Below are 16,713 nucleotides of genomic sequence, written 5' to 3'. Positions count from 1 at the left end.
CAGACTTGAGGTTACCTCTTATTCATTGAGAGGTTTTAAACCATTAAGAGGTAGCATCTGAATGATCATTAAGAGGCTACCAAACAGCTCCTTACTCCAAATATGAAACGGCTGTTAAAGCTGACGGTGCTTTTAGTCGGCCCTAAGAATTCATATACCATGTTTAAGCTTGAAAAAACGTGTTTTTAGGCCTTAACGAAATTGGGTATTGGGCTTACTAAAGGTTTAAATCTAATGTCAAAGGGCTAATAACTAATTTAAACCATAAAAATAGTTTTGTAAGCGGGTCCATGTTGGTGTTTGTATGTGTATACCCTATTAATTTATTTATTTTTACATATACGTATCAGAGTTTTTTTTTTTAAATATCGTGCCCTGGCCAGTGGTCCTCTCCGCCCACCTTCAGAGTCGGCCATGAAAATCATTGTTTTTCTTTTTTCTTTTTTTACTATGTAACTTTCGAATTTAGTGTCACCTGAGTGTCATACATGTGTATTATACGTATTAAACGAGTATGAAATACTATGTAAAACTTAAAAGAATTAATCTTTGTCACATGACATAAAGGTCCGCCCATGTGTCTTTGGTCTTTGTTTTTTTATAGAGTTAACTGTCATTTTTGTCCCTGTGATTTGGTGAAAAAGGACACTTCAGTCCAGAAAAAATTGCGTCAGTTCCGTTCTCAACATTTTTGAAACATGCCACTTCAGTCCAAAAAGATAACGCCTTGCGCCAGTTCTGTCCTCAACGTTTTTAAAGGCGCGTTGTCTTTTTGGACTGAAGTGACACCTTTCAAACTGGCACAATTTTTTTGACTGAAGTGACATTATTAAAAAACAAAACAAAAGAAATAAAACAAATGTTTTTTTTTTCGAAAAGTAAACTTCATTAACGAAACCGCCGACCTCAACCGGGCCGTCCAAACAAAACAAAAGAACTTACATATTTACAAAAGAGCATCAATCCCCCCATGTACACCCTTTGAATCTAGATCTATTGGAAAACCATAAAAAATCTAAAGCCTTGACCTCGCATACAATGTTCTCAATCTTAACCGGAATGTTAGAAAACTTAAGGTTATTTCTGGCACGCCATATGCTCCAACACACGATCATGATGATACCTTGGATAGCCTCCTTTTTCTCCGACACCCTTAAATCCGCATGAATTCTGAGAAGATCCGAGAGGGAAAAAGCAAAGATGTTAGGAATTTTGCACCACGAAGACACTCCATTCCAAATATTAGAAGCGACATAACAGGAAATAAACAAATGTTCCGAAGTTTCCTCATCCGATTCGCATAACGGGCATGTGGCGTCTTCAACCGAGATGTTCCTTTTCCTTAAAGCTTCACCGGTAGCAATCTTATTCATTTCCATTCTCCACGCATGAATATTGCACTTAGCCGGAATCCACTTGCACCAATCTAAAACAAATCTGTCCCCGAACTCGTTGTTGGAATATTACATCTTTCTTTAACTAAAAAACCAGCTAAATTTCATTGTTTTGAAAATTTTCACAAGTGCTTAAACTGAATGACATAGTAACAGATTTCTTTTCTTTACAATTACCTCCTTTAGGTTAAGATTGATAAAAAATAACCACTAGATATTCCACATATAGGTCACTTACATTAAACAATAATATAATTTAAATGGTATCTATAATTAGAAAAAGAAAAATGTTATTACCTTTAATTAAACAATAAAGAAATTGGTTGATCTAATATACAATGAAATTGATAGTAAAGTTATGGGCTTATTTTAGAAAAAAAAAAAGAACAAAAAACTATCATGAAAATTGAAAAATACAGTAACAGCTTATCCTAAAGCTAGACCTCTATACTCATATTGTGTGTGTATCAAATCTGCAAGTAACTATTGTGATCGGCGGTGCGCGTGTAAATATGCACAAGATGGTACGAAAAAAGGTCGTCACCCGACATGAAAACCTATTGGTGTGTATGAATTGCTAGGAGTTGGAAGCTTTAGAGTTGCGATAATGCCAGCAGCAAGGGCACTTACTGAAGCAAGAACAAATGCCGGTACGTTCCCTCCACCAAATAATGCATCCCACGGGCCCGCACCAAGCGACACAATCATCTATCCACATATATAATGTATATTAAGATCATTCAAAGCTTCAGACAACTGATTATTAAACTATACCTAGGTGTGCAAACGAGCCAAGTCGAGCCCGAACTCGGCCAGGCTCGTGCTCGAGCTCGATTAACTAATGAGAGCTCGGCTCGATTCGAGCTTTGTTTTCAAAGCTCGAGCTCGGCTCGTTTGTATTTTATCAAGCTCGAGCTCGGCTCGGGCTCGGCTCGTTTATATCTTTTTTTTTTTTTGAACGGTTAATTTCTTTAATCCCTGTCGTCTATGGAACTTGAACCCAAGATCTTCCCCTTCTCAACCTAGGTGTTTTAAAGGCTTTGCCTTTGCCAATGGACCACCACCCCATTGGTGGCTCGTTTATATCTATTAATTAGTATATTAAATAAAATAATATAAATAATAGACTTTTTAGGCTTGCGAGCTCGATAAGTAAAGCTCGGGCTCAGGCTCGGGCTCGTTTACTAAATAAGCTTATTTTTAGGTTCGAGGTCGGCTTGTAAACAAGTTTAAATAAGCTCGCCTTAACGAGCTCGATAAGGCTCGACGAGCCTAACGAGCTCGATAAGGCTCGACGAGCCTAACGAGCTTCACATGTGAGGCTCGAGCTCGGGCTCGATAAACAAACGAGCTTTGTTTTGAGGCTCAAGCTCGGCTCGGGCTCGATAAGGCTCGTCTCGTTTCGAGCTTTTTCTCGAGCCGATCTCGAGTAGCTCGCGAGCCGTTCGGCTCGTTTGCACCCCTAGTCATAATTGACAAGAAACAACTCAACTACCTGTGGTAATACAATCGCTAGATTCAAAACTCCAATTGCCAATCCTGCAAGGTGATAACAAACGATGAAAATTTTATAATAAGCATGAATTGATGGGTTTATCATCACATACCTTGACCGCCTCCTGTATCTGCGGTTAGATCGGCTGTGACGGAGAAGGGAACACTGTAAGTTACCTGCATCAAACACCCAAATGTCAGAGGATTATGCAAGTAAAAAAAGAAATCAAAAGTTCAATTATTTACGAAGATAAGAAGAGTAAAATGCCATTTCCGTCTCTAAGGTTTGGCCACTTTTGCGACTTTCGTCCAAAGGTTTAAAAGTTTGCCATTTTCATCCGGCTCATTAACTTCATCCGTTTTTCTCGGTTAAGTCAGGGGTATTTTTGTTAACTTTAAAGGCAATTCAGGCTAAAAACAACCACATACATTATGCTAAATGATTGTACATAAAGGTGAAAAAGACCAAATTGCCCTTTAAGTTAACAAAAAAAAAACAAAAAATACCCCTGACTTAACAAAGAAAAATGCATTGAGTTAACGAGCCGAATGAAAATGGCAAGATTTCAAACCTTTTGAATCAAGATGCAGAAAAACAAACCTTTGGACGAAAGTCGCAAAACTGGCCAAACCTCAGGGACGAAAATGGCATTTTACTTATTTATGAATTATAATATAATGATACTTACAGCAAGGGGAAGGCCCAGAATAGCAAAAACAACTAAAGACGCGGTCTTGATTGCCTCATTTCCTCCTACTGTATTATCAGTCCCGCTAGATTCTTTTAAAGAAACTACGGTAATGATGGCAGTGCCTGCCATGCAGACAAACACGATAAAATTGCTTACGGCCCACACGAATTTTGAACCGATCCATTTACACATTGGTTCTATGAGGAAAGAGCTGATACCAAGAACCACCTGTCCCAACCAAAAAGAAGCACTACGGTAAGAAACGATAAACGAGAGCTAGATTAGAAAATGTAATAATATTGTGCTTGATTACGAGTTCTTACTGAATTCAATAGCAAACCAAATGCGCCTTCTCGGACACCATCATCGTAAGCTCTGATTTCAGCAGCACTTCCCTTTGGGTCACCGTGATAAACCTCTCTACCCATCCAATCGGTATCAAAAAGGAAAAACGGAAACCACGACAACTGCACATGTGAGAAGTACGCGTAAATACAAGTCGAAAAAACTCGTAATTAATAAACACACAAAGGCAACAGTTGAACTGAACTGAACTGAACTCACCCATGTAAGAGCCATTACAGTAAGAACGGAATGCATCCCCAACGGTAAATGGCGTAGGCTGGTCAACAAGTTGACCAGGACTGCACTAGGGCTGTCACTAAAACTCTGGACTTGATCTTCATTAACTGTAGAGTCTGCTTTCCTCTCACTGGTATCGATTTCAAAAACGTTTTCAAGCCTATTACCAGCTTTGTGATCAGCTGCGTTTTTCCAAGGTTTTGATTCTGTGTGGTCATGACCATGCAGCTGAGCCTGCGGATCCTCCAAAAGAGGATCAACATCTGGTAACCTCATATGCTGTTTTGGTGCTAAAGGAACCTCCTTTGCAAAGTAGAGTGTCACCGTTGTGCAAAATATAAGAAAAACCTGTGAAAAACACCAACAAAAAAATATAATATTGGCAATTAGTTTCACTAGGGTGCAAACGAGCCGAGCTACTCGCGAGCTACTCGAGCTCGGCTCGAAAAAAAGCTCGAACGAGCCGAGCTTAAACGAGCTCGAGCTCAAGCCCGAGCCTAAAAAACAAGCTCGTTTAGTAAACGAGCCCGAGCCCAAGCTTCGCTTATCGAGCTCGAGCCGGCTCGCGAGCCTAAACGAGCTTTCTGTTTATATATTTTTTATTAATATTTAAACATATATTTATATAATAATAATTACCATTTATATAAATATAAAAAATTAACTTACTTATATGTACAATAATAATTATAATTAATATAAATTAATTAATAAATACTAAACGAGTCGAGTCCGAGCCGAGCTCGAGCTTGAAAAATTACCTTCGAGCCGAGCTCGAGCTTTAGAAATGAAGCTCGAATCGAGCCGAGCTCGAGCTTTTATATGTTAAACGAGCTCGAGCTCGAGCCTGGTCGAGCTCGGGCTCGGCTCGTTTGCACCCCTCACAATGTAGCGTTAAAATCATATAGAAAGTGAGATAGAATGTTGTGTCGGTGATAACTCACCACTGCAACTAAAAATGCTGCCTTAAGATTACCGCATGCTTCACAACAAGCTCTACTTGTCAAGAAAGGGAACCAACTGCATACGGAAAGTGTCCAAACGTTGATATCACAAATCTAACATAATACCGGGACAATAAAATATGGGACGGAAGATATTTGAGTTGACAAAAAATTGTATGCTAATAAAAAAAGAGTGAAATGACATTTTTGTCCCTAAGGTTTCGTCAATTTTGCGACTTTCGTCAAAAGGTTTGTTTTTCCGCATCTGGATCCAAAAGCATTTGACATCTTGCCATTTTCATCCGGCTCGTTAACTCCATTCATTTTCCTCAGTTACGTCAGGGGTATTTTCGTCTTTTTTTGTCAACTTAAAGGGCAATTCGGTCTGACTTAAATGGTTACAATAACCACACACGTTATGCTAAATGCTTGTACATAAAGTGAAAAAGACCAAATTGCCCTTTAAGTACCCCAGACTTAACAGAGAAAAAATGGATGGTGTTAATGAGCCGGATGAAAATGACAAGATTTCAACCCTTTTGAATCCAGATGCCGAAAAACAAACCTTTGGACGAAAGTTGCAAAACTGGCCAAACCTCAGGGACGAAAATGGCATTTTGCTCTAGAAAAAACTTGATTTTTTATGATGGAAGCATGACCTTGACTAAAATCAAAAGCATTATGCCATGTCGTTGGTATATCGAGATTTTACCTGTGCCACTTTCCACTAGAACCAGATGAAAACCCTAAAATATTTCCAACTGCCATCCATAAGCAAAATATAGCGTTTGCTGAGTTTCTCTGATCAGGGCCTATTCAAGAATACACATCATGTTCAAAGCATAGTTGTTAAAAGCCATCGCCTCTTGCGCCTAGGCCCGTTTTTTAGGCAAGGCGAGGCAGTTGCGCTTTTAGTCGAGGAAATTGCGCTTTAATTCTCCAGGTGATGGTTCAGGCGCACATTCCGGCGAGATTCCTAGATTCCGGAGAGCTTCCGGCCAAATTCTCTAAATTCCAACAAGATTCTAGCCAAATTTCTACTTTTATTCAAGGAAAACTACTTTATAACACTAATACCCTAATATTTTGGTACTAATTAGATGATATAAAGTGTTACATAATAGACTTTGTTTATTTTATTTGAAGAATAGTATTCTTTTTCTAATACATAATATATTTTTAAATTTTTTTCATGGTGCGCTTTATTTTTCTCAGGCCCTCGTTTTTTTTGCGCTTTGCGCCTAGGCCCCACGCTAGGCCAGCGGGCCTTGAGTGCGCCTATTGCCTTTAATAACTATGGTTCAAAGTAGTTGAAAGTTGACAAAAGGTAGTATTAAAAGAGGATTTCATGTACGTACCTGCTAGATCAGCAAGAAGAGCACGCGCAGGGCCCTAAAAGTAGTAAAAAATTACTTTGACGATGTACACGTGATAACTACAAACACGTTAATGCCAAAGTAAATTGAAAAATGCTTGCCTGAACGGTGTTGTTAGCAAGGTCAAGCATCCAAAATCCTAAGATGAACACAAAAGCAGCCCTTGGACGTGTACCTTTGAACGTGCTGCAATACATAACGGTGTTATATAAATTATTTTTAGGCAAATTGGAAAATAATAATCCCATCTTTCTGAAATTGGCCGATAATAATCCCAAGTCAGTTATTAGCCAATAATAATCCGACCTCGTCCATTTTTTTTGTAAAATAGTCTGTCGTTAAAATAAGCTTAACTGAGTTAAGTGTTTTTCCGAATTACAAACCGATGTTTTAGGGCCTTTGATCAGAACGAGAATACGAGTCGATTGAGGTAAAACTTACCTCGAAATTGTGTTCGAAATGGCTTGAATTTTGTTAATTAGAAGTTAAACACCCGAATTGAAGCACCGTTTTCGTGGGTTGGGGGCAGTATTTTCGAGGTAAGTTTTACATCAATCGACTCGTATCCTCGTTCTGATCAAAAGCCCTAAAACATCGGTTTGTAATTCGGAAAAACACTTAACTCCGTTAAGCTATTTTAACGGCTAACTATTTTACAAAAAAAATGGACGAGGTCGGATTATTATTGGCTAATAACTGACTTAGGATTATTATCGGCCAATTTCAGAAAGATGGGATTATTATTTTCCATTTTTCCTTATTTTTATAAGACTATAAAAAAGGAAATAAAGATGCAAGCAGAGACCTGCAATGTTCTTGAGTATCTCCAATCAAGTATCCAATGTCTGCAGAAAACCCGATAATTAACACCTAAAGTGGAAATCTAGTTTAGTGGAGAAAAAACATGGTAATTCAGAAAGCTAGAAGCATGAGTTTTGCAATTGAAGCTCACAGAAAGTGATATCATGAGGGATCCAAGCAAAATAAAGGGTCGTCTTCTGCCATATTTTGAAGTGCATTTGTCACTCCAAATACCAACACAAGGTTGAACCTGAAAAAAGAATGGATGACCATACGAGACTAAGTACAAAACTTCAATGACCATTAGATCTCAACATGAGAGATTTCTTAGGATGATGATTGTCGTAAATTTACGTAGGGATACAAAACAAAAATGTGCACCAGCGAACGCTTCTTTTCCGGTTCTCAAATGACCCATTATGTTTCGTCAAATACCAGTAAAAAATGTCACATGCACCACAAATTTTTATGAGTAAATATCATTTCTTGCTGTACGGTAGCTGAAATTTCATGAATACTTACAATGTACATAGCTATCCCTATGCAGTTAAAGCGGTCCAAAATTGAATAGCGGTCAAGGTCCGCTATATGATATATAGGTTATAGCGGTAATTTTTATACCATGCATAATTTATGTATTTTTATGTATATATATAAATATATCTTTGAAAAATTATAATAGTAATATCAAAATTCATAGTAATATCATTCCATTATCAAAAACCTGTTGCAAATCAAATACTAATAGTAACTTTGAAGTATTTAATTTAAGAATTAACACAATCAAACACCGTTACTGCTATAACCGCTATAGGCCACCGCGTAATAGCGGAACCGCTATAGGCCACCGCTATTTGGACCGCTACACACCCTGAGGTCCGCTAACCGCTATAGCACCGCTATTGACTGCTTAGAGCTATCCACATATGTATCCTCTTATTTTAAACATTCAACATTTCGATTACATAGAGAAGAACTGTTAAAAATATGTCGATGACATAAAAGTCCAACAGGGTGTTCATGGATAACAAATAATCACATGTTTAATGCTTCAATCATGTTCCCCCAACAACATGATATGGAGATGGGAATCAATGATACAGCATCTTTCCTCATTTAGCTAAAATTTATATTCAATTGTACACTGTTAACCTATGCAGTTAATATTGGTGATATATTGGTTATATCGGTCCCCTAGTAAAATATCGATATCATATAGCGGTCAGAATATCGATACCGATCGACGATATTCACCGATATATCACTGAATTATTAGTGAGTGTTAAATTGCTATGTATATATAAATTCACCAAGATAACGTATATCTCAAACATTGGTCCTTGACCAATATGCGATATTTAACCGCATCAACTACATAGTTGTTACACTAGAATTCTCACTAACTAATTTATGAGTGACATAGGTCATTACCTCACTCCCACATTCCGTTTTTTTTTTCAGATACTTCTCAATCAGGCACCCCCTCTTACATTATGAAAGTTTGTAATGTATATTTCTATCCTAAAAGAGCTCAGGTATAAGGGATTCTAATATACGTGGTGACTAAAGGTGATAGGAGTTACAAAGACTCGAAAGAATTGTAAATTGGTTATATATACAGCATATTTGTACATCAACCACATCAAAGAAACTTCCTATGTTACAAATCCCTGAAGCAGCTATGCAGTTAATGCGGTAAATATCGCATATCGGTCAAGGACTGATATTTGAGATATAGGTTATCTCGGTGAGATATCGGTGGGATATCAGTAATTTTAATATAATGCAGAATTTATATATATAGCAATTTAAAACTGATAATTCAGTGATATAACGGTGATATATCGGTTTTATCAGTCAAATATCGCTTATATATCGGTCAAAAATTGGTGATATATCGGGTATGTCGGCCAAATATCGGTCAATATCGCCGATATTATCGGTACCGATATTTGAGATCGATATTATACAAGGGGCCCGATATGACTGATATAACCAATATATCACCGATATTAACTGCATAGTGAAGCACTGGCATACTTTTAAACATACAAATCAAGTAAGAAGAAATTACTGTAACTTACCACAAGACCTGTAATAGGACCACAAAGCCAGATAAACGAGGAAAACGCATGCCCTATTCCCAGTGTCTGTAGCATAAATATAAGAAGAGGAATTAATATACAGCTAACCAGAATGAAACAAAACATGACAACATGAGACTGAGAATTGACATGTTCACAAAAATACACATCCTTGCACACACTTATCTCCACCCACAAACCTTAACGGTTAAGGCTTAACCTACATATGAATCTTGTTTTTGTATCTATATGCCATGTGATATTCTCAAACGAATACATCATAAAGTCATTGTCCAAAAATAAACTCTTAGAAAGAAAATTCAAATTTGTCTAATATAGAGCCATGGGATATGAATCTTGTTATTGTATCTATACGCCATGCGATACTCTCGGACACATCCATCATAAAGTCGTCATCTAAAAAACTCTCGAAATCAAAATTCAAAACTGTCTAGCATAGAGCCATGCAATATACTTCATGAATTTCAATCTTATACCATGTAACTGAGACTGCACTTTCAGATATAGGATTAGGTTCAAGAGTGAACACTAGTGTAGCTTACGAACTGAGTGAACTAATCCTGGCCATCCACGTGTGTAGATCAATGGCGCCAGGATTTGATGTTGAAATACACTAGTGTATTTTACGATTTGATTATGAGATCCTGGCCATACACGTGTGTAGATCAATGGTCAGGATTTGTTCACTCAGTTCGCAAATACACTAGTTTTCACTCTAGAACCCCACCCTTCAGATATATACTCCAAGCAATCAAATATCAACACACACAGATGCAACAAAAGAGCATCATCTCCCAGACACACACATAATTCAAACGGAACAGACAGCAGGAGTGTGTGTTTAATATCATCATGCTGGTACACGTTGCATTCCTAAATGTGCTGACATGCTGTTACATAATTCCGTAACTAAATCACATTGTCATCCACAAAGTTCAGTCTGAAAACCAAATACGCAACATCTTACAACCATTTACGTCTATACAAGTTACCAAATGATTCAAACATTCAATAACTAGAAACTAAAATCACTAAGGGGCCGTTTGTTTACCTCTTAATGGTTCAGACCTCTTACTGGTTCAGTACTTAATGGTTCAGACTGTTTGTTTCACGAGCAGATGTCTGAATGATTCAGACATTTGCCTCTGAATGGTTAAGTATTATACTGAGTCTGAATGGTTAAGACCTCTAATCTGAATTTGTCAGACATTTGCCTCTAAACGGTTAAGCATTATACTAGCTCTTAATGGTTCAGACATCTTACTGGTTCAGCACTTAATGGTTCAGACCTCTTACTAGTTCAGCACTTAATCATTCAGAAGTTGCCAAACAGCCCCTAAATTGTAAATATAAAAACTTAATAGTGTTAATCTAACCTCTAAACAGATCTAAATCATGAAACTAAAATAAAAACCCTAGCTACACTAAAACAAAACTCAAAACATATAACAATAATAATAATACCTGAATGTAAGGAGTTAAAAGCGACAGTTGCAAGGCCCAACCAAACTGAACACCAGCAGCAACAGCACAGCTCAAAACCAGCGTAATCATGCTACAATTCTGCGTCGGTGACCCTAGCGACGTAGAAGAAGAATTCGGCGCATTTCCATTACCAAACACGTTCTGGTGTGCCCTTTTTGAGTAGGCAAGACTCCCAAGAAAGTTTAGAGAAAAAGAAACAAGATTGGAGCAAATTTTCTGTATATTTTCTCATGCAAGTACAAGAATTTAAATAAGGAAACATGCAAACTGTGAAAAGAAACGTGCATAGCTAACTGACCACAAACGGCCACTAGCCTTATTCTTAGGGACCCACTAACCTACTTCCCCACTCATGCATAACAATTGAAAAAGTAAACTGAATAATTAAAACATGTGACGTAAACCCACTACTCAATCTCTTAATTTCGCTGGCTTTCTCCTTTCTCTTTTGGGCCTGCTGCCCAGCCCAATTGGCCCACTGTGGTTGTACGCTTTTGGCCCGCTTTGGCCCGTATCAACTGCCCCTCCGTTGAGAAACAGCTCGTCCTCGAGCTGCACCCGATTATCAGCACAAAATTCTGGAAAGCGAAGGCTAAACTCCTCCAAAAATTCCCATGTGGCTTCCTCTAGTTCTTTACTCTTCCAGTTCACAAGTACCTGCTTTCTACCATTCCAAACACGATAATCTTGAATATTGCCTGGGGTGATTTGCTCATGTTGTGGGTCATCCATTGCTGGTAATGGTATCGACATGTGGTTTCCCCGGGCTTGCTTGAGCAAAGCAACATGAAACACCGGATGAATCTTTGAACCCGGTGGTAGTTCCAGACGATAAGCGACGGCTCCGATGCGTTCCAATATCTTGAAGGGACCATAAAACCTCGGCGAAATCTTCTTGCTAGCACGGTTAGCAACAGATTGTTGGCGATAGTCACGGAGTCTCAAATAAACCATGTCACCGACGTTGAATTGTTTGTCAAGTCTATGCTCGTTTGCCAATGCGGTCATACGTTGTTGAGCTCTCCGGAGATTGTCTTGTAACAGCTTTCGTAGACGATCATGCTCCAAAAGTGAAGCTTCTATAGACGGCATGTTGGACTGACCCGCTGTGTAACGGTGGTGGTCCGGTACCTCTCGACCATATAGAGCCTGAAAAGGCGTCATATTAATAGAGGAGTGATGTGAGGTATTATACCAGTATTCAGCCAAGTATAGATAACGGCTCCATGAGTTCGGCTCTTCACTTGCAAACGACCGAAGATAGTTTTGAAGACAACGATTGACCACCTCCGTTTGACCATCTGATTGTGGGTGATATGCCGTTGAGTATTTCAATTTGGTCCCGAGTTGCCGAAATAATTCCTGCCAAAAATTACTTAGAAAAATTGGGTCACGATCACTAACTATACTTTTAGGAACACCATGTAACTTGTAAATGTGTTGCAAAAATAACGTAGCAAGGGATACTGCTCCAAACTTGGGTGGTAAGGCAACGAAGTGAGCGAATTTAGAGAATCGATCCACCACAACCCAGATAGCCGTTTTACCTTGTGACAATGGTAAATGGGTGATGAAATCCATAGAAAGATCTTGCCACACGTTGGATGGTATCGGTAGAGGTTGAAGTAAGCCGTAAGGTTTATGTGTGGAATACTTCATTTGCTGGCATACCTCACATTGTTGTACAAAGGAGGTAACATCAGACTTCAAATTAGGCCAACTGAAGGATGCAGCCAAACGGTTAACGGTCGCCTTGATTCCAGAATGGCCGCCTATGGACGACGCATGGTATTCGTTGAGAAGAAGCGAACGAATCTCGTAACAAGCTGGAATGAATAAGCGATTGGCATCATAAATCAAACCGTTGACTGACCTGAATCGATTATTGTCACTGAGCAGTTTTTCAGCTAACTTTTTGCCACTTTCGGTACGGTAGTATGTCGTGAGCTGTTCTATCCAAACCGGACTAGAAAGAGAGACTGCAAATAATGAAGGCCCATGCATTCGACTTAACGCATCTGCAACTTTATTCTCCTTGCCTGGCTTGTAAAAAATTTCAAAATCAAACCCTAGCAGTTTAGTAGCCCACCGGTATTGCTCAGGAGTTTGAACCACTTGAGAGAGTAAGTGTTTTAAGCTACGCTGATCAGTGAAAATATTGAATTTGCGACCCAATAAATATTGGCGCCACTTCTTAACGGCCTCGGTAATAGCATATAATTCCCGGACATATGCCGACGCGACCTGCATGCGTGGGCACATTTTTTTACTAAAAAAGGCGATCGGATGATCTCCTTGAGATAGCACTGCCCCGACCGCTACATTTGAAGCATCTGTGGTGACGTCAAATGGCTTTGAAAAATTAGGTAAGGTTAATGTAACAAGAGATACCATGGCTTCCTTTAAATTATTAAATGCGACAGTAGCTTTTTCATTCCACACCAATGACGGTTGTTTGAGTAGGTCTGTTAACGGTGAAGCAATGGTCGCATAATCGCGAACAAAACGACGGTAATACCCCGTTAATCCCAAGAAACCCCTAAGGGCTGTTATGGACGTTGGTGTCGGCCACGACTGAATCGCTTGAAGCTTATCGGGCTCTGCCTCTACCCCGTTAGACGATATCACGTGTCCAAGATATGAAATTGTAGGTACCGCAAACGTGCATTTTGAAAGTTTGGCAAAAAACTTATGAGAAGCCAAAATTTCAAAGACATGTTGCAAATGTTCATAATGTTGGACACGAGAGGAACTGTATATGAGTATGTCGTCAAAAAAAACTAGAACATAACGACGGAGTACCTCTCGGAAGACATCATTCATGGTGGCTTGAAATGTCGAAGGCGCGTTCGTAAGGCCGAATGGCATTACCAAGAACTCGTAGTGGCCGTCTACGGTGCGGAAGGCTGTTTTGTGAGTATCTTCTTCGGCAAGCCTAATCTGATGATAACCGGCGGTAAGATCAATTTTTGAAAAAATGGTAGCACCATGCAACTCATCAAGTAATTCATCCACAGTCGGAATCGGGAAACGGTCTTTAATTGTAATGGCGTTTAGTGCCCGATAATCGACACAGAAGCGCCAAGATCCATCTTTTTTGCGAACTAGTAACACGGGAGATGAATATGGGCTTTTACTTGGTTGGATAATGCCGTCTTTGAGCATGTCGGCGATCAGGGAGGTCATGATCTCTTTTTGATATTGCGGGTAGCGGTAAGGCCGAACATTAACTGGTTTAGACAAGGGCATCGTAGGAATATGATGGTCTTGTGTACGATTTGGTGGAAGGGTAGATGGAGAAGTGAAAATATGTTGAAAGGTTTGCAACAGTGTATTGACATGGTGATCTGGGTGGTTTAGAGTTTGTATGGCAGGTGAGGAGGAGTCTGGTTCAAAGTGAAAATACAACGTGTGTAGCGAAGCAACAGCTTGTTTAGTGATTAGGGTTTGTAGTGTAGAAGGGGTAATTGGGCCAGCCGTATTTTCACCAGTTAAAGTAACGGTTTTTGGGCCCACCTTGAAAGAGAGTTGGGGTATGGCAAAGTCAGCTTGTACCTTGCCCAATGTGCGAAGCCATGCCAGGCCCAAGATTACATCAGCCCCTTGGACTGGTAAGATAAACACTGGCATAGAAAATTCAGTGTCATCCAATTTCAACCCTAGTGCCGCACACATGCCGTCACACTGCAACTTGTCGCCATTCCCCACCATAACCTGAAACCCAGGAATAGATTGTGTCGGTAGTTTGAGAAAGGATACGATACGCGGTTGGATAATATTATGAGTGCTTCCGGTATCGATGAGGACTTGAACCGGAAGGGAGTTAATATACCCGGTAATACGAAGCGCCTGGGGGCTGGATATGCCGAAGAAGGCGGCCGAAGATAGTGAGAATAGTTGAGACGAATCAACCGGGGTGAATCCCGGTATGGGTTCATCGGTGGTGGTGTCGTTGGTTTCGTCGTCGTAATCAGCCACTAACAAGAATTGTGGCGGGTTACATTTGTGGCCCGGAAAATACTTTTCAGGACAACGAAAGCACAGCCCTTCGGAACGACGTTTCTGAAGTGCTTCGGGGGAGAGTCGGGTGAAGGGAAGGGGTGGTTTAGGTGTGGGAAGTAAACCGGTGGAAGAGGTGGAGGATGGTGATGGAATAGTCGTTTGGGTTTGAGGGTGCTGGCTGGTCACAGTAGGTGGAGTTGATGGTGAAGAGGAGTTAGAAAAATAGCTTCTTGACTGGAAAGATTTGGGTTTCGAAAGGTTGAGTTTGTCTTCAATTAATTTGGATAACCCATAGGCTTGGTGCAAGGAAGTTGGTTTGTGGATAGCGATTTCGGATTGTATGTCGGGTTTAAGGCCGGAAATATAGCAATTGAGGAGAGCATCTTGGGGTAGACCAATGACAAAGTTTGAGAGTTTCTCAAATTCGGCTTGGTAGGCCGGCACGGTAGTGATTTGTTTCAACTTAAATAACGCCGCCTGGTGGTTGGCGTAGGTCGATGGTCCGAAACGAATTTGTAATTCGCGTGAGAATTCAGACCAAGAACCAACGAGGTTGTTGTTGTCTAAGTACTTATACCAGCTCAGCGCGTCGCCGGTAAAGTAAAACTGAGCCAAGGAGAGACGCTCGGGTTCCGGAATGTTGTAGTACTTGAAGTAGTTATTGGCTTGGAAGATCCAATCCAAAGGATTAGAACCGTCGAACATGGGAAGGTGGATTTTGGGTTGTCGAGGGTTGGAGGAGTCGGTGTGCATCGGACCGAAAGAACCGAAAGAGAGGGATCGCTTTTCATTCTGTTGCATCAGGTTCGATAAGAGTTTGTTTGATAGTTCCATTTGTTGTTGAATGGAAGTTTGGATTGCGAGGAATTGAGCATCGGAACGAGCATTGGTTTCGGTGGTGTGGGCTAACAGTTTGTCAAACTTTTCTGTAAGGGATTGGACCGACTCGTCGGAGGGATTGGTCTCCTTACGAGGAGGCATGGTGAGTATGACAATGAAAGCACCAAATTGGTGTGCCCTTTTTGAGTAGGCAAGACTCCCAAGAAAGTTTAGAGAAAAAGAAACAAGATTGGAGCAAATTTTCTGTATATTTTCTCATGCAAGTACAAGAATTTAAATAAGGAAACATGCAAACTGTGAAAAGAAACGTGCATAGCTAACTGACCACAAACGGCCACTAGCCTTATTCTTAGGGACCCACTAACCTACTTCCCCACTCATGCATAACAATTGAAAAAGTAAACTGAATAATTAAAACATGTGACGTAAACCCACTACTCAATCTCTTAATTTCGCTGGCTTTCTCCTTTCTCTTTTGGGCCTGCTGCCCAGCCCAATTGGCCCACTGTGGTTGTACGCTTTTGGCCCGCTTTGGCCCGTATCACGTTCGATGTATCGGAATCGAAGCGTCTATTAGCTTCTTCTTCTTCTTCTTCTTCAAATCTATCAATTTCAACATCCGCAATTGCATCGTCATGCTTGAGGTTTTTGTAGGGCACACGGATCGGCGTCGAATCCATGATTTAGTTAGTCAGATTTGAACGGAAATGTAACGCATTGATGTGATTTGATCGGATTTTGTAGATATGGTGGATTTGAGAGATGAGATTGGTGTGGATTTGAAACGGTGATCGGAGTTTACAGAAGTCAGGAAGGAAGGATTGACACCGGGTCAAACTTGTCGGTGTTGCCGTGAATCGAGACGTGATGTGGTAACCGCCGTTGATTTGGGCTGGCTGTGACTTGATGTTACTTCGATTGTAAGTAATTTTTCTACTTTTGGTATTTTAACAACATAATTTTAAGCAATGGTAATTTCGAGGAAGCAAATTCAAATT

The 16,713-nt window shown here is 39.9% G+C and overlaps 2 protein-coding genes across 3 annotated transcripts; both read right to left on the bottom strand.

The window, feature by feature from the left end:
• Window positions 1-959: 959 nt before the first annotated feature.
• Window positions 960-1,379, bottom strand: LOC110932776. Its single transcript, XM_022176032.1, has one exon. It carries the CDS (start codon window positions 1,377-1,379, stop codon window positions 960-962), a length of 420 nt encoding a protein of 139 aa, XP_022031724.1.
• A 362-nt stretch (window positions 1,380-1,741) lies between these two features.
• LOC110935578 (sucrose transport protein SUC3) lies at window positions 1,742-16,713 on the bottom strand. Of its 2 annotated transcripts, XM_022177948.2 has the most exons (15): window positions 16,265-16,713; window positions 10,853-11,015; window positions 9,368-9,433; window positions 7,435-7,533; window positions 7,288-7,352; window positions 6,584-6,668; window positions 6,465-6,498; window positions 5,819-5,918; window positions 5,107-5,182; window positions 4,145-4,510; window positions 3,904-4,047; window positions 3,578-3,808; window positions 3,002-3,065; window positions 2,890-2,933; window positions 1,742-2,102 (listed from the first exon to the last, which is right to left on the bottom strand). In XM_022177948.2, the coding sequence occupies exons 1-15, from the start codon at window positions 16,393-16,395 to the stop codon at window positions 1,935-1,937; spliced, it is 1,836 nt and encodes a 611-aa protein (XP_022033640.1). In that variant the 5' UTR covers window positions 16,396-16,713; the 3' UTR covers window positions 1,742-1,934. The 2 variants fall into 2 exon arrangements, with proteins under 2 accessions (XP_022033640.1, XP_022033642.1); XM_022177950.2 differs by lacking the exon at window positions 16,265-16,713 and having other exon boundaries at window positions 7,288-7,327; window positions 10,853-10,928.

This window comes from Helianthus annuus, chromosome 4 (assembly GCF_002127325.2).
Source record: "Helianthus annuus cultivar XRQ/B chromosome 4, HanXRQr2.0-SUNRISE, whole genome shotgun sequence".
Lineage (NCBI taxonomy): Eukaryota > Viridiplantae > Streptophyta > Magnoliopsida > Asterales > Asteraceae > Helianthus > Helianthus annuus.
The sequence above is the reverse complement of the archived record's forward strand: the minus strand, read 5'-3'. Positions and strand labels throughout refer to the sequence as shown.

What these genes read in the sequence shown, in the direction of transcription:
- LOC110935578 (XM_022177948.2), bottom strand. Translation starts at nt 16,395, where the DNA reads ATGGATTCGACGCCGATCCGTGTGCCCTACAAAAACCTCAAGCATGAC. An exon ending in CGCTTCGATTCCGATACATC is followed by an intron (nt 11,016 to 16,264) that starts GAACGTGATACG and finishes AAGGGCACACCA; the next exon opens with GAACGTGTTTGGTAATGGAA. An exon ending in TTCTGGGCCTTCCCCTTGCT is followed by an intron (nt 3,066 to 3,577) that starts GTAAGTATCATT and finishes TGTTTGATGCAG; the next exon opens with GTAACTTACAGTGTTCCCTT.
- LOC110932776 (XM_022176032.1), bottom strand. Translation starts at nt 1,379, where the DNA reads ATGGAAATGAATAAGATTGCTACCGGTGAAGCTTTAAGGAAAAGGAAC.